The 23552-nt window shown below is 35.3% G+C and overlaps 2 protein-coding genes across 2 annotated transcripts in view; both read right to left on the bottom strand.

The window, feature by feature from the left end:
* Positions 1-6841, bottom strand: part of LOC124404184 (UDP-galactose transporter senju) — a 33842-nt gene extending 27001 nt beyond the window's left edge. The window contains exons 1-2 of the mRNA XM_046878126.1: positions 6651-6841; positions 5813-5930 (exon numbers count right to left, since the gene is read on the bottom strand). Of these exons, the coding sequence (XP_046734082.1) occupies positions 5813-5930; positions 6651-6738 (206 nt within the window). The 5' untranslated portion in view covers positions 6739-6841. The remainder of the gene's footprint in view (positions 1-5812; positions 5931-6650) is intronic.
* Positions 6842-11383: 4542 nt separating this feature from the next.
* LOC124404155 (TBC1 domain family member 23) lies at positions 11384-21905 on the bottom strand. The gene is made up of 9 exons (XM_046878065.1): positions 21622-21905; positions 20461-20681; positions 19142-19346; positions 17611-17847; positions 17119-17494; positions 15107-15320; positions 12884-13216; positions 12621-12753; positions 11384-11893 (listed from the first exon to the last, which is right to left on the bottom strand). Exons 1-9 carry the CDS (start codon positions 21648-21650, stop codon positions 11605-11607), a joined length of 2037 nt encoding a protein of 678 aa, XP_046734021.1. The 5' UTR covers positions 21651-21905; the 3' UTR covers positions 11384-11604.
* Positions 21906-23552: the final 1647 nt, after the last annotated feature.

Raw genomic sequence — 23552 nt, 5'->3', positions numbered from 1 at the left:
GTCTTACGTGCTTACGACCTTAAGATTCTTGCTCTATAGTCTCTACCCTAAAGAGCTTATTTTTCATGTACAATTTCAGCATAACATTACAAAATAGCTATCGAAGATCATACGCCTCTGATTTCTCATGCAACTGATTTGTCGGTAAGAGCCTGTCTTTTCCGTACATAATCTTTAGTATCTTCCTATTTAATGCATCTAAAAGACTAGATGCGTTTTTGCTGCCCCACCACAACCGATGACCCCGTACCTCATAATTGAATGAAACAAAGCACTATATATCACTTTTAGCATAGTGGTGTTTACTACTGGTTTTAGTCTGTTGAATGCAAAAGTGAAATAGCGCATCGCAGGTGTTGATTTTTTTCGAAGTGTTCAGTTTGCCTAGTGTCATTGAACATGAAATTAATGGGACGATCCATTTAATTATTTTATTGATCATTTATCAATATTTTAGTGTGTAAATCAAACCGCACTATAAACAGTATTTACCGATGTACAAACTAATATTTAAGTTACCGCAAGATATCTTAAGGTCAATCGTTCATTTTGATATGTTTCTAATACTTAATAAATATATAACCGGAAATATACTCGAGTCACATTAAAAAAAAATGGATACATTTGGTTGTAATCTCGAGTCATAAAGAAGCTGAGAGATAAATTTTTCAATATGACTGAAAAATCGACTTTTTTCAAAATTCCAAAAATTCTCCAGCGGCCAGACTTGGGCGTATTGAGCTCAACTATTCAGGATCACCTTTTTCTGGCTTACTATCAAGAAAAAAAAAGTCGGCAGCCAAATCGGTGACCCACCCCGCAAGTTTTCGACGAAAAGTAATGGATTTGCGGATATATATTATTATTACATATCTCTCTATATTATAAAGATATTTTTCCACCGCCGCCACTGCCACCGTGTCACGAATCCAGACCTACCCCATATATATGACCTCATACCTTGACAGATTTAACCCTTTACCCCACATATATGTCCTCATACCTTGACGGATTTAACCCTTTACTCCGCATATATACCCTCATACCTTAACAGATTTAACCCTTCCTATGAATCCAGACCTTCCTTTCATCGCCTGCCTTTCCCTTCACTACTCCTTCCACCACCCGCTCTTCTCTTTACCGACGGCCCCGTTCCGGCTCTCTTCTTCGCCGTCAGGCCCTTCACCAGGAAGCCACCCTTTCTTTTACCGCCAACCTTCGGTTCCTCCAGCCTTCTCTTCCTTCTCTCCATTATATTTTAGATACTGTTCTAGTACAACGCCTTGCCTTGCTCTCTTTCCCGCTGCCCATCCTCTCTTACAATTAACTTCATCTCCGTATCATATTTTGTCCCTTGCCAACATGGACAAACCTAATATGTGGGTTGGCATGCGGAAGCCCTCTAGTGTATGTGTATATCTCGATATTATCCACTTCCTTTCACCTTTTTCCTTCCCCGCCCCTTCTTTCCACCACCTACCCCCCCTCTATTTAGCCTTCACCGTACGTATATACCGTTAAACCAATAAAGATTTAACCCTGTATCCTTCATGTATACCCACATCCAACCCCTTACACCACCCATACAGGCGTGCGCGCGCGTGTGTCCAAGTGAAATCGAGGAGTCATTTCCCTCAGGTCATCACATCCTTGCGTAACTTTTTTCTTCGCATTGATTTGTTCTCACGAAAAAAGCCTAATTTTTTCAAACAATTTTTTCGCCACTGCTTCAGGTGGCTCGACGATTGTTTTTGCGTATAAAAAGGGATAAGAGGAAAAACACCAATTTTTAAATTCTGCAATTTTTTCCACAGATTCTGGGTTGTAAATAAGTAAGATAAGTATCGTGATTAGAAAGTGGGATGGGGTTCCTACATTTTTTTGTTAGAAAAAAAAAAACTAATATTCCTTACAGCAGTGAAAAAAAAGAAAATATGTCTTGGAAAATTTAGATATTTTGCATATTTTCTAAAATAAATGAGAAAAATCTTTTTTCTAATAAAAATGATCAATATGCAAAATCAATGGGAAAAAATTATTTTTAACTCCAAACCAGCATCAATTTTGATGGTGTGGCCATATCTTGAATATTTATATTTGAATAAACAAAAATATTTGTGTATAATTATATGAAATTACAGAATTATTTTTTTTTTATTCGAGAAACTAAAAATAAGACAAAGAAAATGTGAAGCATCTGCATTCCACTTTCTAATCCTGATAGATCTTACTTATTTACGACCAATAATCTGAGGAAAAAATTGCAGAATTTAAAAAATGGTGCTTTTTCTGTTATACCTTTTTTATACAAAAACGATCGTCAAGCTACTGAAGCAGTAGCGAAAAAATTGGTCAAAAAAGTCAGACTCTTTTTGAAGTGGATTGAATGCGAGAATAGTTATGCAAGGATCTGATTGCCTGAGGGAAAAGCCTCCTCAATCTCACTTGGAATGCTCCATATATATATATATATGCATACCTATATTGCAGATACAATAGTGTTTGCTTATCATTTGTTTGGGTGTTAGTTTGGAATATACATACATAAACAAATGATAAGCAAACACTATTGTATCTGCAATATAGGTATAGATCTTGTAACAAGTAGGATAGTAGGAAGATTAAAAAATTAAGCTATAGTTAGAAGACAGAGCATCTTAACCACGACGGTGCACGCGGCAATAAAGTTCACTTCATGGTAATACCAGCATAACATACCATATAAGACGTTAGTCACCTTGAGAACTGATACGTTACAATCACCGTATTAGGAAACAGCTTTTAGAATCTGTCTAGGACCGAACTCTTTTGAAAATGGGGAAAGTAGTGCTGTTGTCAGGAGAATTACTGTATCCGACACCAAAGCTCACGCAGATAGGACACTAATGTCGAAGCTTAAACTACCATACCAAAACAGTGTTATACCCAACATAAAATGTTTACAATGTAGTAATACTTGAGTGCAACGATCCCGAGCGAACATGGATACCCGGTCCCGAGAGTATCGTGCCCTAGTTTCAATTCCTAGAATAAGGGGGAAACTGTGCTACAGTTTGACAGACAAGTAAAAAGGGAGATCGTTTTGCGCAGCTACCGATTCCCATAAAAATGGTCATCGAGCATGGAATCGCTTTCTTGGTTCCTAACACCAGATTCGCTACTTTCTTCTCACAAGAGGCCCCCAAACTTGTAAATAACGGATTTCAATAGGCTTCAGGAATATTGAGGGGGGACCCATCCCGAGTACTAGGCTGACGGCATTTTGTCTAATGAGCCCTAGATTCGAAGATTTTTGGGAAACCCCTTTCGCACTAGATACAGCTCTGACATTAGGTACCCGGCGAGCAAGCGAGCGTGGCGCAGTATATTATCAGTAAAAATTAATGAAAAATAAATATATACTTACGCTGATGTTGGAACAAATGATTACAGGAAAAGAAGTTAGAATGCAAAGTTCGATCGCAGAAGTTTTTATTGTTCAAATGATATTGTTTACATCAGTCACTGTCGGTGCGAAAGTTAAATTCGCAATATTTGAGCAATTTCAATGTCCACGCAACTATATGTTTGCCGGAAAGTTGATGTCAGAGGTATATCTCGTGTGAATGGGGGTCTCCCAGAAATCTTCTCCGAAACTAGGACTCATCAGACAAAATGCCCTTAGCCTGGTACTCGGAAAGCCCCCCCCCCCCCCCCCCCACCCCTCTGCCCCCTTCAATATACCTGAAGCCCATTAAAATGCGTTATTGAGAACTTTGGTGGCCCCCTTGTCAGTATAGTCTCGTTGTATACTCTTCTAGCATCTTGAATTCCGTTACGACGTTACTCTTTTCAAATAACTAGCGAACCTGATTATTCCTTTGATTCCATTATACTAAAAGCTCAATTGCTCCTCGTATTTCTAATGATTAAATAAGTCCTGTTTGAGTCAAATATTCAGTACATGTAAAATCAGTTACTTCTCTAAACCCCTTATCATCACATCGGCTCATCGGTTTACCAAGTTCAAGTCACATCAAAACGTAAGATAATTTTTATTTCAATAATCCAACGGCTATCCCTTTCCTGGTTTTTCTGAAAAGCGCGATTGAACATCCACTGTCCACTGTATTTCAATGCTTATCGTTAGTTTGTACTTGATGACCCAAAGCTTCTGACGGTGCGTCTAGCTGTGCCTTCATGATTGAATCTAGTGCCTAACATCTGGATTCGTTGGAAACGGCCGTAGCGACGTCACAACAGAACGGATTTCAAACTATGAGACGCCGGCCTTAAAATGTCTCTAAAAAGTTTGTACGATATTGTGTATTTTTTTGGACTTTACTTTGACTAACGGAGTTGCTTTAGAACTACCTTAGAAGAATTTCAAAAAACAGTTTGCGATTTTATTAATACATTGGCTATTATTCGAGAAGCAACTGATGGGTAACGGTATTAAAATTGTGCATAAAATTCTGAAATCACTCAAGTTAACCCAACGAAATCTTATCGGTAGAGCAAAGTCTTAAATTGATCAAATTATATTCTTGGCTTGAGATAAGGATGCCAGACAATTTAAAAAAAAATTGGATCATCTGAAAGGTTCAATTGTTATTGCGATACGAAAAAAAATGGTTTATGCTCAAGTCACGATTGAGTTGCCTTCGAGAGATCCGTAAAAAATGTGGGTGATGAAATTACTCAGATTCTCATTCGGAAATTCGATGAAAAACCGATTGTAACAAATCACAAGCCTACAAGGATTTCACTTCAGCAGGAGGTGGCTAATTGGCTTTAGAGGACTGCGACAACACCAATATGAAACTCCAATACTATATCCATTCATCAATCACAATCAAGAATCGAATGTATAAAACTCAACAAACGACAATAAATTTGTACTGTTAAAATTCCACAACACATGTAATTTTGTATCCTGTACAATTTTGTTGTAAACGATAAGATTGTTTTTAAATGTACTTCAATCACAGTAATAACTAATATTTCTACTTGGAATTTGAAAAGAGTGACTAATAATTCAGCTTATAATTTACGACGTGCCAGTTAATATTTCAAATTGTACAATTTCTAAGAAATATTAATATATTAATACCTATGTGTTTTTGCTTCAATATGTACCATTTTTTTAAATAAATTTACATGACCTACGCGAGAATGATGTTTTTAGTTGATTATAACACAGTACATGGCTTTGTACAGTCAACTTGTATAGTGTATAAAAACAAGTCAATGAATATTTTTTTTTGCATCAATGAAGTTTCAAAATATTTTTAGTATTTTGAAATATGTTCCGTACATCCTTAAGCCAAATATTGCACTGACTTATACATTTGATTTTAATCTTGACTCAATGTTAAAAAGATGCTGTATCTTTACTGAATCGGTTGAATGTCATTTTTTTTAACATTGTCAAAGCCCATGCAGCACTAGTGTGAAAATTTCATAATCAATACAATTTTGCATACAATACTGAACAAGCGTATCAAAAAACTTTCGTTTAAAGCAAACATAAGGCCAGGAAATGTATTGCTATAATAAATGGGAATTCAATTACAAAAATACATTTCCTGGCATCATGGTTGCACAAAACGAAAAACTTTGTTTTGGTTGTTATATTCAGCATTGCATGGAGAATTACACTGACCACAGCAATTCCACATTAGTGAGGCGCAGGCTTTGATAATAGTTAAAATAGGTGTAATTTGACATGGTAGGTAAAGACTAATTATAGCATCCTCTTGACCATGATAACTTCAACTTTTTATCAAATTTGTTCGATGGAAAAGTCAGAGACATATATGTCTTTACTTACTCTCTACAGTAAGATCCAATTGATAAAATCAGCTTTAGTATCTCCGTCATTGTTACCACAGTGACAGTATTGTATTTGTACGAATTTCCTTCGGTTTGAGACCATGTTACTAAGATTCCTGAAAAATTTATGAACTACTAATCAATCATTATAAACTGAATAATAACTGACAAGTTAATTGTTTTATAAGCATAACAACAGTTATTTTAATAACCCCTTTAGAGCTGAAATTTTCACTACAACCAGTGCTCTTCTCACTTAGTTATCATGTATGTGCTTCAAGTTCTGAACAATCACTTAAATGATAATTCAAGCATCCTGTACCAAGCAAGCTATGTTGTTGATAAGCTATTTGTTGATAAGCTATGTGATATAGTAAATTACAGATTTATCAATTTGCATGAAAAAGTTTAACGAAACGACTACCTTGGTTTAATATATGTACTAGTTTATATTTTTGGTGTAATATGCATTTAGAACTTCATGCACGTCAATTAACAATAAATAATGTAACTACAGGAGTGTTCTTTTGCGAAAAAGAAGCCAGTTTGCGAAAGAATTTTTATAAAAGGTTCATTTGACGTGCTGATTAGATAAAAAATTCGAAAATTAACGTCTTTTGTGAAGGGGCTCTAATAGCTTTAAAAAAGATTCCAGTATAAATGAAAGAAATGAATAAGCCGGGATTTATATTTGTATTTCCAGACAGTGTGAATGAAATTTTAATATTTTTCCTTCTCTTATAGTCAGATTTTAACGCCTAAATGTTAGAAATCAATATAGAACTTTAAAACGAGAATCAACAAAACCGCGGACAACTTAACCTCAAATAACGTACCTTGATTAACGAACAGTGTCATATAGGAAATGAATATGACGACACACCATCGCGATGGAAAAAGTTCCTGACAATTTATGTTCACCATCTTCAAAACGTGAGCGTATTTCAAGTTTCTAGTTATTTAAGCCAGATCATTTCACAATATCACCTAGCACTAAATGTTGCGACTGCGGAGAGTATCGGAGGGTGGAACTCTGTAGTTGCGGTCTTTTACGACCACAGAGATACAATAATCAGTGGTTGCGACAACGCATATTTTGTAGACTCTGAGTAGCGCAGCACGGACTGGCGTTAACGCCGACGTGCGAACTGATTGCGAATGCATGCATCGACTAAAGATTGTTTTATGCGTTGACTAAGATTGTGAGTAACTGAAGCCGTGCACTGTGTTTTACTTATACCAGTTATACCCTACTGTGTTACTTGTGGTGCCAGGTACGCTTTGTTAGCATCATGTTTTGCCGACAAGATTTGCAACATTGATGTAAGATTTTTGCCCCGAGTGCCGGTGCTCGTGTTTGTGCAATGCACGGATTTGGGAAAAGTCCGTGGTACAATGTAAATATGCATAACGACCCCCATAACCGAAGTCACGATCGAACTTCTGATCGTAGTGTTCTTCTGGTGTATTGCTGGGTGGGAGAGAGTTTAGTTTTGTACTAAATTGCTGTATAAGAAATACATTTTTTTATTTTTACGTCTTTATATAGGTAAATGCAATAAAAACCTTTATTAACCCATTCTGATATCAATTTTGTCGGCAAAACATGGTATGTTCTAAATGCGTCCAGCACTACAATTATAGTAACTCAACATGCGAGTCAAACACAGCACGTTAACCAGCATGTAGCAGTCCTACCTCGTTCTCATTGCCTGGCCTCAATATTGCATGAAAACAATCTCACGATGCCTCATTTTACTCCTTATTTTTCCCCGAATGGCGGAAGGTGCCTCAGCTATGCGCTTTTTGGTCCCTGAAATGCGGGAGTGTGGGAATAGTAACACGTGTCAAAAAATACACATTTTTTTTTTAACGATTTTTGGGATATGAGTAACCTTCCTCGATTTCGCTTTGATTTCCGTTTGTTCGTTTATTAATTATAAAAAAAAAAAAATAAGTTTGCTCGGTCGGTAAAGGTACGACTGCTACATGTCGTTAAGGATGAATTGGCTATACATTCTCAACCAAAAGTGAGTCTCGTTAGCGATATTGAATACTTTATGATAAGGTAAAAATCTGAAAAAAATCAACCACAACAAAGACGGTAAGAAAATTAAATTTGAATAATAATAAAGCCCATAAATGGTCAATAAATTGTTTAAACAAGATATTGTTGCTGAGCAGCAACGACGAATTGTAGAATTTATGAAACAGAAATTATTTTACTTTTGGCCGTTTCCTACTGATCTTTTTAAATGATTTGTTTTTACTACCGTCGTGACTGTGATACAAAATTATGTCAAGGGAATGTTGAGTGCTGATACCGTGTAAAACAATGTTGTATGAAATATAGGAATACTTGCTATTTATACCACCTTTTACATGCCGCTCACTTTATTTTATGATCTAGGAACACATCGATATTTTACGACTGAAAGAAGTATTGTCAAACATTAAAAACAAAAATATTCAGACAAACACTAATGTGATGCACTAAAGAAATATAAAACTATTGCGACACATGTTCCTCGCCTTTTCTGCAATTTTTTTTGGATGAGAATCTACTTTTAATGAGAAAAAAAATGTCCCATTTTTCATGTAGAACTTATTAATTGAATTTTCCTGTAATATTCTGAAAACTTCATTATGTTCTGTCATTCATATTTGTATCCTGATAAAAGAGATTATTAGACATTCGGATCAGGTGAACATATTTTGGGCCAAAACAACATCCCTGGAAGTTTCAGTGAAATCTGTGATCCATTGTCATATTATTGAAGGCATGACATTTCTTTACACAGGTTCTGTTGTCCAGTGTACTATAGCTGAAATCTACCCAATTTTTGACGCAGAATCCTATTCATCATTTTTGGCACCAAAATGACTGTTATCGGCAGGAGTTTTGTGTGCAATATTGCTGTGTACACACATTGAAGTTTCTCTGTGCAAACGTGCTATGTGCTATTGCTAAAATTGTTGTATGCAAACAGCCATGACAACATGCCATGTATGAATGGTGTACGAAAGTGCTGTGGGCTAATGGACTGTGTCCAAATGATGTCCACTCGAAAGTAGTCGTTTCACAATTTAAACAAATATCTTCTCTAACTAGCATCGATATTTTACAACTAATAACGAAATAGATATGCGAGTATTAATAAGCGTAGAGTTATAGAAAGGCAATTTACATTGATAGGTATTAATATTTTATTACTATAATTACATATACTTTATATTACATCTATACTCATCATGTAAATATGTGGTTAGTCATGATAACGAGCTATAGTAAATTTTTTCATAACTAAAACCTACGAGGTAATCCTTCTATGTCTCATATAATATATTTAACACAATGCAAATCGATATTTGATAAATATATTTATAATTTATAAACATTCACCTCTGGCGGTTAGGATGTGCCGTACGCAATTTTGATGAAAATTTCATTTCATAAAACATTAATATTGAAACTAAAAAATTAAGCTCAAACACATAATTGAAACCATTTTACTTGTAATATTTAATTTATATCACGATTGTGAAAGTTTTACACCTTCGATTGATAAGTAATAATCATGGTAATAATTTATTATTATTATCATTATTATTAATATTTAAGACGAAGTCAAGTAAGTACTACATTAGATGTATGTTGCGAATGATAGAATGTTGTGAATTTAAATAATCAACACATATTATACAACTGCAATACAAATTCCTAAAAACTAATTAATTTTTTTCATGCCTTCAAGTTCAAACTTGAAAAGTAATATTATTTACGAATTCTACTTTTTTCGATTTTTTGTACGACTCAATCGTATCTCAAAAAATTTGACACATTAAAGCTGACGAATGAAAAACGTGAAGATACTCTAATTCTCAAGTTTCAAGTGAATTTTTTTGAAAACTGCTCTCTCTTCGTTTCATGGAACACATTGCGTTTAAACAACACTTGGTACGTAGATACTTGAATTCTTGAAAAATTGGACTTACAATTCACTAAGCCAGCAAGATCACAATTAGGTAACATATCTCCATGTAAAACTTAGATAATATAGATAGAAAACACAGAATTATTGTAAACTAATTATTTTCCTCGGATAGTATTTCAGCAGATATCTGATTGCGTTTGCATGAATTTGATGATGAATTTTTTATTTCGGGAGAATTCTTCGCCAAGCAGAATGTCCAGTGACATATTAGGATTCAGTGAGGAAACAAATGTCTTAGAGTTGAACGATGGAGCTATTTTTGAATAACAGTGATCTAAATCACAGCTATTTCTCAATTCACTAAAAATTTTTGTGGCACTTCACTTGGATTTTCCAAGTTCTCGCTAGAATCTCTTTGCCATGATTAGAATCTTGATTTTTTTTGTTTCAATAATAGTAGGTACTGATATCTGACAAAGCTGAGTGAGAAAGATTCGAGAAAGATTCGAGAAAGAGTAGAAGACTTGGACGTAAATACAATATTCGACCTTGTTTAGTTTCTTCAAACTAACTGCAAATATCAGAGGTACATGGATTAAGAACAAAAAAATGTGACTAAGGTTGGGGTAAAAAATTTGAAATATTTTCAAACATCATTAATCAAAAGTAACCCATGAAGCATGTTGAGTATCATTATACTGCTTAACATAACTATGAACTCGAGGTTCTCCATTACTGATGTGATGCCAAGAAATTTTGTAATCGTTCGATAACCTTCTATTATTTAGTAAATATGAACACACATCTTAGAGTGACATTAATTAAAAAAAAAACTCATGTTTATATTGGTATGCTTTGGTTTCGAAAGTATACTATCAATTTGTTGTAAAATTTGCACAACAATTGCCTCTAATATTCAATTTCCCTTATACTTAAATATAAATTGATCATTTTAATACGGCTACTTCTAATCAATTCGAACAACCACTAAATTAAAATAGGTTTTTTTTTTTGTAAGTGGAGTCAAAATTAAAGCAGAAACGTTCTTTTACTGATACGAGGTAGATTCAACATCCAATAAAATTCAACAAAACATCGTAAGTTGTTTGACTGTTAATGTTATATGAAACTATTATATCCACGTAACAGATTTGTGGGCAAACTATGATAGTCACACAAAATTATAAACAAATTTGTAACTAAAATTCTTGCATCTTCTTTCTTTATATAATGACATTAGAAGTATAACACAGAAAAAATATATTACGTTAGAAAAATGCACAATTATAATTTTTTTTGTGAACAAAATTGGTCGGAAATGCCAAAAAATACAAAATGACGCAATTAGATATCAATTTCATAACTAAGGATTAAAAAGTCAATTTATAAGTAACATTTGGAACGATTACTTTACATATCATCACATATGTTAGGGGAGTGTACAATAAAGACCTGATATAAAGCATTAATCGCCTGGTAGAAATCGCCTCGCGCATTACAAATCGTTAAACTTTGTCCAGTATTTTTTCCTTTTTAATTGAGTTGAAAATAGAGCGAAGTAAGTACACGAATACTTGTAACGTTGTTATTCATTACTCGGATATCATCGACTGGTTGCCACAAATGTATATGTCAATTATCAAATTACACTTTATTATACTATCAATCAATATTTACGTAACAATCTATACATCAATTTCAATTTTAAAGATTTATAAAATTTCACAATTTTCTGGAATAAATAGTGAACGATTGTTACAAATGGGACTCTATATAAAGTAATAATAATAACAATAAGAATAGCATTAAATTTATGAAATAAATAATGAATCCCCATTACACAGTACACTGCAAACTAAGCCGGTGAATGTAACTCAAGAGTCTTCAATTGTTTCAATATTTGCTCCGAAATTAATTTTGTTGCTTCGCTGGCATTTGGAATAAGAAACCTATCCATATCTGAGATAAGTAACGTATCATTTTGTGTGCTGCCATATTTAAATGTGATCAAGTCGGGATGTCGTTTTCTCGAAGTTATCTTAACAATACTTGATAATGGCCGTTTAACAATCACATGTGCCGCACCTTTTCTTCCTGAAATCTCTCTGAGAACAATGAGATGGGTGTCCATAACCAGAAGTTGACTGTAAAATAATCATAGATTAATGAGTTTCAGGTTCTTGAGAAACTTAAAGCAGCAGAATATATTATATAAGTCATTTCACGTCATATTTTAGTGGCTAGACATCACCGTTAGGTTTCTAATTTTGACAAAACTTCAAGAAAATATTTGTGTAGTACGTGTCGCACATGATCTCTCGAATCCAATGCTATTCTAACCATCAGCAAAGGTGTGTGGACTAAACATGTCAACCATATACTGACTGGGTATCTCAGCCGTTCCTGATCAATACGCAATATCCTTTGCTGTGTTCGGTACTGTGGCTACACAGTCAGAAATCAACATAGATTCGATTGACTCTATCCCAGTAGTTTCCTGGCTTAATTTTCTTGCCGATCCTCTTTAACTCACTCCCAATTCTATCCTGGAAACTGTAGGATGCAGCGATCGACTTGTTTGAATTAACTGATAAATCTGTTTAAGCGACCTAGTAGCTTCAAGCTTGAACCGCTGTTTTATACATTTCATCCACTCACCTCAACCAGTCCATCCACTAATCAGTGTGACGCAAAATGACTCGTATATATGATTAACGTAACGCTTCATCCAAAGCAAATATACTAGAATAACGAAATAAGGGATTTCTATCAGTTAAATTCTACGCAAACAAAACGCAAAATTTTGTATAACATTTACCCGCAAATAGAAAAAGGGAAGAGTGTTTTGAATATAATAAAGTATTGTTTTACCTTTCGTATACATAGCCGTTAACTTTTACTTCTTGACATTTGAAGGAATGCAATAATTTGGGGTCTTTCAACCATTGCTGGATTGACACCACTTCAACAGGCTCTTCGCTCTCATGGTTTGTCATCGTCATATCTAAAAAAAAATGCATTTCTTCGTAACACAAAAAAGTACACTTCATTAATGAATGTTATTCATTTACAATTCAGGAGTGGCTGACTTAAATAAATGATTGAAAAATATGGTACTTTTAATTTTGACTAACCTAGATCGTGATCTTCATCGATGCTAAATACAGGAGCATTACTTCGCAATCTTCTTGTATAATCTGCATCTTTATTGTGAATATCTGTATTGCCATTGGCGCTTGCAGATGGATTTACAATATAGTCAAAGAGTCTTCCTTTCACTTCCTGACTCTTTAGCTTCATTGCCAATCCAATTTTTCCAAAAATATCGGAGTTGTTGTTTCTTACTTTAGCTGGACTTGACTCATTCGAATTTGCTTCGGATAAATTAGCATTGCATACTAAACAGTGTTGCGAATTGTGATCCACTAGATTCGTGACGACTTCATCCCCAAAATATTCATGAATTGCTAGAATGAGAGAAATTTTTTGAAATTTCTTAGCTTTCCTAGTTTGTAGAGGAACTCGAGGTGATAGGTCAGAATAAGTAAACCCACGTTTACGTTTCAACCATTGTTGAGGGCTCTCATTACAAAATAAATGAAAAATGGCCAGAGTGAATCCTAAAAAATTAGATACATGATGAGATTCGTGTTACCTTCTTACATGATACTAGGATAAATAAAGACAATGATTAGATGTCACTAAATTCCTGTTCATCTGAATCATTTTGATTCAGTCATTCATCTTCTGATGATGGCCCTCAACAGGCACTGAACCTTGCTTATCCAATCTTCGATTAACTGAGGTTCCGCATTATTTGAGATGCCCATCTCATCCGAGCACTCTGCATTGACCGAGGTATATCTTTGGATAATACGGATAACCTCGGATAAAACGGAACAATATGATATGCCTATGTAGGAAATACTCTTGTATCGCTATTTGGTTTGAACAAAGGGGAGCACTTTGTAATGACTTGAATTGTGTATGTTGTCCACATTGTCCCAGATTTTACTAATCCGAGGTAAGCCCTCCCCATATTAACTCTGATAAACGAGGTTTTTCTGTCACGGTGACCACTTTATTTTTGAAAAAAATTTCCTGTCTTTTCCTTAACTTCCCTTGACCATATCAATTTCCTCTGTCCACAGTTCTTATCGTCTTCATTTCTGCTACGAATTCCCAATTAAAAAATACCCCCAATTCTTCATTTCATTTCAATTTAAATTTATTGGGAAATTCAACAACGCTAACATAAATTACATGAAAACACATCTAAATATATATATTAGGGTGGTTCTTATTTAAGGCTCGGGCAAATTTTCTATCAGACACCCCCAAATCGGCTCGAAATAATATAAAAACAATTATCTAATTTTTTCAGATTTTTATCTTAACTTTCACCTCTCCCACCAAGCGAATGGGTTTCCTCGTTTACAATATCCGTGTTTTGGCCACATTCTCAGTATATATTTTAATGTGAGAGTAATCATTCTCAAAAAATTCTACAACTGCGAGATTTTAGTGGGCATTGGTGGTACTGTCTCATGAAAAATTCAAATCATCATACCAGGAAATCCAGAATACTTGTCACACCCTTGCCAATTCACCTAGATTACCGACTATAGTGCTGTGAATTTCTTTTTTTTTCAGCAGTAGCACTTAATGCTTAAGATTTCGCAGTAATATATTTTTTCGAATATTTTGCCTCTTACAATAAAATGTATACTGAGAATAAAGCCCAAACATCTGTAATTTAAACGAGGAAATCCGCCCCGCTACAGGCAAGGATTAGAGTTGGCATGAAACTGTGAACAAATTAGGAAATAGTGGTTGAATTTTTTGGAATCAATTTGGGGGTATCTGATAAAAAATTCGTCCGAGCTCTAAATAAGGACCACCTTAATACACACGTATATGATCTATACGTATTATGAGCGCTGTTCGGTACTCTCTGTAATGCTGAAAAGTTTCATTTCTGTTTTGTTTGGTTGCCCAAATTTTTTTTTTTTCAATAATAATATAAGAATTTTTAAATTTTCTTCCCAGCCTTTATCAGATGTTTGGTCAGCGCTTTTTGCCCGATTTTTATGATTTCCCGACCAGTCCCCTCCCACCCCTCACATTTCCCGATTTTCCCTGACCGTGGTCATCATGTACTGTACTCATTCTGACAAATCACCACGAGTGATGGGTATATATACTTATACACTACATCACTATAGCAATAGTGATATACTTCTATAGTGATAGAAATGTTCATCACGTCAAAGCCTATACAGAATGTTCCAGGTATGCCCAATCATCATTTTAAATTCAATACTGCAGTGAAATCAACAACTAATGAATAAACAAACCTTGATACCCTAATGACACCATACTAACATACTGTGTATGCTTCTGCAAAAAAGATGCAACAACCATGTGAGTGTAACGGTCTTCTTCTTGACGTCCGCTTCCTAGAAAGCAGAGGTGTTCACCACCGGCTTGTGAACCGACAGCCAGGGCTTGTCTTTGCGCCTGAAGTAATCCTTGAACAGCTGTTGCAAATGATGCTGGTTCTTGGAGCATCTGCGATGAATAGTGCTTTTAGATTCATTAACCAGGTGGCTAAATCAAGGCACTACATCAATTTGGTCCCTTACTAATATGATCGTTTCAAAGCAATTGCTTCAAATTACTTCAACATTCTGTAATAATCGTCAGTATAGGCATCTTTAGGTTTGAATCGTGCTATTAATCTCGCTCTTTAGATTTCCAAATCAAAAAATCTTATCATCAAAGAATACAAACAAATATTTCGAGTAAGGGCCCAATTCAACTATTCATTTTTTCTATATATTCTTGGATAGCAAAAATGTGAAATTTAGATTGATCAAGATTGATCGAAAGCTCAAATTACCACATTACTGAGTTCTGATGAAAAAAAATATATATAAGCCAACAGAATACTTATAACATTGAGGGGTAATACTATCTTGTGTACTTGATATTAAGGGCTATTTTCTTGCATTTATTTAAGCAAACTGAATTAATATTCTTTAATCCTGTTTTTCATACATATTAATATAAGTTTTGCAGTACAAAAATTTTTTTTAAAATTATTTTGAAACAAAATAGCAGTGGACTAGCTGATGAAAGAAAATTTCTTTTTTCCCACGGGAGACCACCTGCAGGGCGAAATTTTCTGTCAATTTGAAGGAAACTTTTCCTTCAAATTGACGGCATTTTTGTAAAAATTAATATGTTTCTTAAAATCTTTTTCATTTTTTGTTCTAGATTGAAAATTGCAAATGCACCGCCATTTTGTGTTAAGACGAATGAAGAAATTTTTTTTATTTTACTTTACTACTCATATCGATATGTATGAAAAATTGGTTTAAAAAATGTTCATTAATTTATTAAAAATAAATTGGAGAAAACGACCCTTTGCTTTCGTATACAAAAGGTAGTATTACCCCTTAAGCTAACTTGTAACTAAAAATCACAAATCAGTTTTAGATAAGAAATTTTGAGTTTTCGTTCAAGCTTGATTGGTTAAAACTTCACATACATTGACAGAGATGATACTAAAAAAAAGTGGAATTGGAAGATTCCGGATTTCGAATATACTTTTAATCAGAAATATGAGTATATTTCGTACAATTGAGACATGAACATAGTGTTTTTGTTTTTATCACGGTCATCTAGATAGTTCTCGAAACTCAAATTACGATGGAAATTATGCGACAAACGTGCAGGAAATTTCAATAGTGGCTAGCAAGATAACTATCTGTTCAAATCAAAAGCAAACTGAAACTAGCAACTGAACTTAGTAGCCAAGCGTATAATAAGATAATGTGGTAAAGTTTTATATTTATCCTCCTATAAAAATATTACTTTTCATTAATATTTGAAAAAATTCTGATCAACACCCCACTGAAAATGTTGATATGTCAAATCATATAATGTTTTGAAAGAATAGGTAATTTGTTACATGATTTATTTTGTAAATTTGATGAAATACTTGAGAAATCACATGATAAGTTACGAAAACACGAATCGGGTTAGATTAAAAATCATATATAATCAACTATATCGTGAACTATATGAATTTTGATGTAGTATATCTAATGATTCGGGCTTTCGTAATTTATTATGTGAATGCTTATATATTTTATCCAATTTACAAGATAAATCTTGTCCTGAATTACACGCCGAATTCTTTCAAAACATTTTGTGATTTGACACATGAACATTTTTAGTAGGGCAAGTTTCACCACCTTATTTCAATCAACGATAGCAGGTTTAGCTGCGAGATCTAGCCGCTAGTTTCAGATTGATATGTGCTGGAAGAAATTTTCAATTTTTTAGAGTAAAATAAACGTACCAAGTTGCAGTCCAAATGAAACGCCGTGGGTAAATGTCCAGCATTATATTGCTCAGCAGGTCTACAATCGACTAAGAAAAACCGGACGGATTCGACTGGACCATTAGGTGCAGATGGCACTTCGACAGTATTTTCGACGAGTTCTTGGGCAGACACAGGTAAGCACAACGCATGAGATATCAACTTCTCATCGCCACCCTCCCCGAACATGATGGAATACAGATCCTGTTTGAAAGAAGATGGAGTCTTCATAGCGTAGTATTGGGCCAACGAACAGAAGTCTGTAACATCTTCAGCTTCTAAGGCACAAGGCATTGCTGCTAAAGTGTTTATTATACTCTGTTTCTCCTCATCCTTCATGCTTAAAATTTGTTCCCTGAACATAGACGTCATTAATTCATACAGTGTCTCTACAGAAATATAGTTAATTAAAGCGAATTATGTTGTAACAAATTACTTCGCAGTATGAAATAGAAATCTACGAATTCTTACCTAGCATTAACAACCATGATAAGTGATAAGAACATCATAAAAAAGGGATCCGCTTGCATAAAGTATAAATCCCACATTGTGCAGACAGCCGGGAGCGAACAAACTCCAGAAAATAACGTATTTATCCATCCTTTTGTATATTCTTCTGGTGACACCCTTTTTGTATCTAAGAATGAACATAATTCTGGCTCATGATACAGCAGCAGCAATCGCAACACAGAACTATGGATAACACCTCTGAAACGGATATTTAGTAACATGTAGAAAAAATAAAATATAAGTAGATAATTGTGAAAATTTATAATATATATGGGCCGATTCACCAAGTCTTGGCGAGTTTCTGGTGGTGGAGATTTCGATCTGGATGCAATTTAGATATGTCATAGTGTACATGAGGACGAAAATCCATTAATTTTAAGGCCCCTAGGCCTTACCATTTACGAGAAACACGTTGATCAATTTTATCACGTTTTGAAATTGGACTTTAGTATCGAATTTTCAGGACTTCTTGTCTCTGAAAGAGAAACATGATTTCATGTGTTTTATGAGTAAAAGTTTACTTTTTCCGAATATGAAATTCATTTTGAGATCGACCCTCAGAAACTGCCAATCCACGCGTTTTTTAATATTTTCTATCTGTACTTGGGTATAATAATATACTGTGTTACAAATGCAATAAGTAAGCGATTTCCGATTAATAAGAAGATTATGACATGAGCCACAAAGGCAAGTGCTGCAACTGCACGAGTACTAGTGTGAATTCAGCATGACCCAAGGCAGGCACTGTAATCACACAAATTAGATTACGCCAATCTGCACATGTGGTACGTGACACGCTACTTTGCTAATACCTGTGAAGAAAAGTTTGATTTAAGAAGTAATGAAGATACTACTGCCAGCACGTAGAATTAGGATTAGGTGACTTATACCAAATGACACAATACATAAATTGAGTAGCACAAAACTGTGAATGTGCCAAAGATAGCCTTAGTGTAGAAAATTGAGTATTTTAGTTGTGCACATGCACCAAAATCGTTTTACCGTGGTGTTCGGAAATCGGGCACCTAAGGCACGCTCTACAGGTTTAAAAAATTGAACTCCCCAAACAGGTGTTGAAAAAATAAATTGTTTTTATTCTTTTGGATAAAAAAGTAAACATTGTGGCATGTATCCCAAAATTTTTAGAGTGGGATGAAAGTGGAATAATTATTAAATTGATATAAATATTCCAGGGATCTTGAATTTTCTAAACATATCCAACATATAAAAGCATTAATTGTCAGATGATTTATTTGATGAACAAGTAGACACTTTGGAGTTCATGTTGGAAAAATTTTAAAGGGGGTCATAAAGCGAATTTAAAAACGCTGGCTGAAAGTTGGTGGATCGGCACATATGGTTAACTAGATAATAATTTTGTCAATCAAATAACATACTACACTGGTGAAAACAAAAGTAACTTAATGCATGAAGTTATATGCAAAAATGATGCCACCTTATGTTTTGTATGCAATGCGGATGGCTTCGTTACCTTGGTATGTAAACATCCCTGATCGCTTCAAACAAGTTGTAGGTTGCAGATCGAGGTAATTTGAGAGCAATCAAAGGACCCAACAATTCCAGCCAGCCGTTTCCTCGTTCATATTGTTTTCCTCTACTTTTACAGTAGAACGTCAGTATTGACTCTAGGTCTGACACAACAGAAACTTTGTCCTCATCATCGTTGCCAAGTTTAGCTGTAATGCAAATAATAGATCATTTACGCCTTACTTATTTTCACCGGGATAAATTGTGCGCCCATAGTGCACTTTGAACGATTTATCTGAGATGACTCACAAACTTGCAATTACACTTCAAAGGGTTTGGGCGACGCACCTTGCACACCCATATTGAAATAAATAGTGTGACGATAAAAAGTGTGGAATACTAATAACTATTCTCAAAGCTAGACGATAATACATGGGAAAGATAATATTTCAAATGAAGCGTACACCCATAATTTTAAGTCAGTAAAGCCAAAATAAGAGACATAAACCACCGTTCTATGTGTTATTAATTATAGGCGAGTGAGAGAAGCATATTATATTTACTTTTGTAGAACCATGACACAACTATTTAAATGCAGTTGCTCTTAGTTGTTTACCCTAAAGTTTAGCATTCCATTACTCTGGTAAAGTTCATGGGATGAATTTTTCCATAATCCTTGCAAGCTTGTGCAAGAATGTGCTTGTTTTGCTGTTTATATCGCTGTAGATTTAATATTGTGACTGTGCAGAGGAAATGTTAGCTAACTTGGTTGGTAAAGGTACAGTGGTAGGGAGATTTGCCCCCCCCCCCCCCCCCCCCCCCCCTATCGCAGAGATAGTGAGAATACTCGACATATATTCTTTTAAATTGGCTCAATTTTATCTTGGCCTCGTCGCAAGTTTCGCTGTAATGATTTTGGACTGACAAGGTGATCATAAGTGTTCTTAGGGTCACGGAATCCGAATATGATGTAACGTATTGTTGCCTTAATGAATAGAAAATCGCCAGCCAAGCTGTATGTTACACTCCTCTAGTGCAACTGGAAAACTTTCTGACACTAACAATATTCCATAATATTTCTAGGATTTCGATACACGGTGAGCTTTTTCTGTCTTGTTAATTTATTGAACTTCGTGTAAATAGCATGACGCTGTACAGTTTTGTGCCTATAATTCCACGTGAGCATTACTTTTTCCCAAGAACTTATAACATTGTCCTGACCGCATTTTGCTGCTGTATGTTAGTCATTGTTAGTGAATCTGATTGATAACTCAAACCACTGCTTTCGACGTTGTTATTTAACTTGAGCAATCAATAACTCACCAACTAGCTGTTGACAATCTTCCCTGAGAATATTTTGTTCAAGAAGATCGAAAACTTCATTGAAATGAATAAGTTGATTTCCTCGATCCGTGACATCTAAACAAGCTTGCCAGACGTCGGGTCGAAGATTTGCAGGAACTGGTTGACCCTTGCATATGGCATAAATATCACTGGCGGATGGTGCTTCGGTGTCAAGAAGCGCTGCTTCAAGCTCCAAAACCCTATTGTAAATGTTTAAATGTGAGACTAGGTGCCGCATAAATTATGCAGTATAAGTACTTATAAACAATATGTTAAATAACTAAATTAATTGTTCATAGAAAATAGTCAATCTATATTGCAGATTTGAGTACTAGCATTGTTCAATAAATGGCGAAAGGTTTTGTACCTGGTAAAATAATTGTTTTCAAGTCAATCAGTCAATTACTTTCCAGTGCCATTCGAGACTAACCCAAAAGGAATGCGCTAAGATGCGGTAAGCTTTGAAAATAAGCGAATTTATAATTTAGAGCAAGATGCCAAGTGGCAATGATCAAGAGAACATTCTATCGTTTCTCAATATACATTCTGAGAGAAATGCATGCACAAGTTTGAATGTGGTGCTAATTTGAAACCATTATTAATACATTGGTTTTAAGAACGTGTTTGCAATGTGTTGCAACGTTTGTACATTTCAGTAATTATTTAATGGAATTGAACCAATCTGCAAGGTTTGCAGACTTGACTAAGTGGCTTCTATTACTTACACTATGCTAATGATAAACATTTGTACGCAAATGAGCTGTCATATAAAAATGTGTACTGTAAACATATTATCTAGCAAGAAAAAAATATGTATGTACCATCTTGTATCCTTGGGTTAGACAGGTAGTATTAGAACATCACAGGTACCTTTACGGTGCTGTGAATTCTTTGCAAAACAGTATTTCTATTCAAGTGCGAAATCGGCCACATTAACAAGTACGAAACAGACATATACATACATTTAGACAGTTGTTTCAGGCTATGTAAATATTGTGTGCAATGTTTCAATTTTGATGGTGGGATCTCGTTGGAACTCATATATGGCATAAATAGTTTCACCGTCCATATCAGCGTTACACAATGTCAGTATGAAATATAACCACATATACGTCTAAATAAGATTAACTAATTTCTTACCAAGTGTTTTCGTCGTCTTCTAATACCATGTCGGCAGCGTCACAAGTCTCAAATAATGAAAAAATGTATAAAATTGCCGATATTTCAATACGTGAGCTACGTTGTAGAGCATGAAAAACGAATTTCGACCGACAAAATTTGTCTACAAATATACTAATTTCCTTATCGGTTGGTGGATTTTTTTATCTTGCTTTTGTTGCCTCGATTCGTTCCCTTTAATTCCTTCTGATTACGTATAGCCTGATTGTGAGCCCTGCATTACACGCAGATGGAACCTACGTGAACCACGTCAAAGCTGGATTTCTCCATAGGGATATTATACATTGGATGCGTTCCGAAATTAGCTGGCAGCGCTGAGGTCTCCGTGGAACAGAGGCAGACCTACTGACGACCTGCGGGGCAAAAAAGAGATAAAAGATTGTTGACGCACTGCGAGCCAATATCGGAACGCACCCATCGAACAGGGAAGACAGAGGCATCAGTATTACCAGCTCGATAATTTTGTCGCTAGAGCTGGACATTTTCAATGGTGTATGGAGATTTTTTTGTATCTTTGTGCTGTCAACAATCTCTTTTCTGTTTTGCGCTACCGAGTTCCTGAGTAACTCTGCCTCTCTTCTACGCTTAGAGCATATACAGTATGGAGGAAGCCTTGTATACCCTTTCGTGTAAGTGGAAAACGGCACAGAGAGGGGAATATTAAGACGAGTACCTTTCTCTGTCTCGCACGCTCGCGATTGGTTGACTGACGTCAGCGCCCCGAACACTCACGCTCGCTGCACAGGGCCCCGGCGCCCTGGGTTTGTTGAACATACCTTGTAAGCTTATAAACACTGCTTATAGCAGACTTCAATACTTAAGGTGCCGCTGAAGTGACTTGAAAATATCAAATCGTGACGTCATAAATACGTGCAGCGCCTCTGAACGTTGAACGGTGAACTAAGGCCGCTGATTTCATTGGCTTGTTCTGTTAGATCCAACCAATGATGTCAGTTACAGATCGGAACATACTTCTTGTGGACCATAAACGGGCTGCTGTCACATGAAAAACGCGTATACGAATCGAGCCATGTTTACAAAGAAATAACTGATAGTATAAATTTTCCCGGATAACGTGTGTGCTTTTGTACGTGTGAATCTTCCTGGCAAGGGTGAAAGAAATTGTGGAACAGTGCAATCAGTGAATATTCAACATGCGGTAGCTCCGATCGGCCATGTTTGTTGTCGCGTGATTTTATTCACTTCATCATTCTTTATTATAAACATTATCAGCGATTTGCCTGAGCAGTGACTGAGATTCACACGTACACTATTATTCAAGCTACGATTTAAAATATTTTCGAGTAAGATTCATACTCTCGTTATCGCAGGATTCGTATAGGCGTTTTCACCCAATTTCCCCGCTTCTGACGTCACGAAATATATATATGACATGCCAGGTCAGCGGGGCCTTAAGGCTCAGTCACTGCTCAGGCAAATCGCTGATAATGTTTATAATAAAGAATGATGAAGTGAATAAAATCACGCGACAACAAACATGGCCGATCGGAACTACCGCATGTTGAATATTCACTGATTGCACTGTTCCACAATTTCTTTCACCCTCGCCAGGGAGATTTACACGTACAAAAGCACACACGTTATCCGGGAAAACTTATACTATCAGTTATTTTTTTGTAAACATGGCTCGATTCGTATACGCGTTTTTCATGTGACAGCAGCCCGTTTATGGTCCACAAGAAGTATGTTCCGATCTGTAACTGACATCATTGGTTGGATCTAACAGAACAAGCTAATGAAATCAGCGGCCTTAGTTCACCGTTCAACGTTCAGAGGCGCTGCACGTATTTATGACGTCACGATTTGATATTTTCAAGTCACTTCAGCGGCACCTTAATGAATGAAATCATGACAGGGAAATGTTTCTACGT

Source organism: Diprion similis, chromosome 1, assembly GCF_021155765.1.
Source record: "Diprion similis isolate iyDipSimi1 chromosome 1, iyDipSimi1.1, whole genome shotgun sequence".
NCBI lineage: Eukaryota > Metazoa > Arthropoda > Insecta > Hymenoptera > Diprionidae > Diprion > Diprion similis.
Note: the sequence above shows the minus strand (reverse complement) of the source record. Positions and strands in the feature narration are given on the sequence as shown.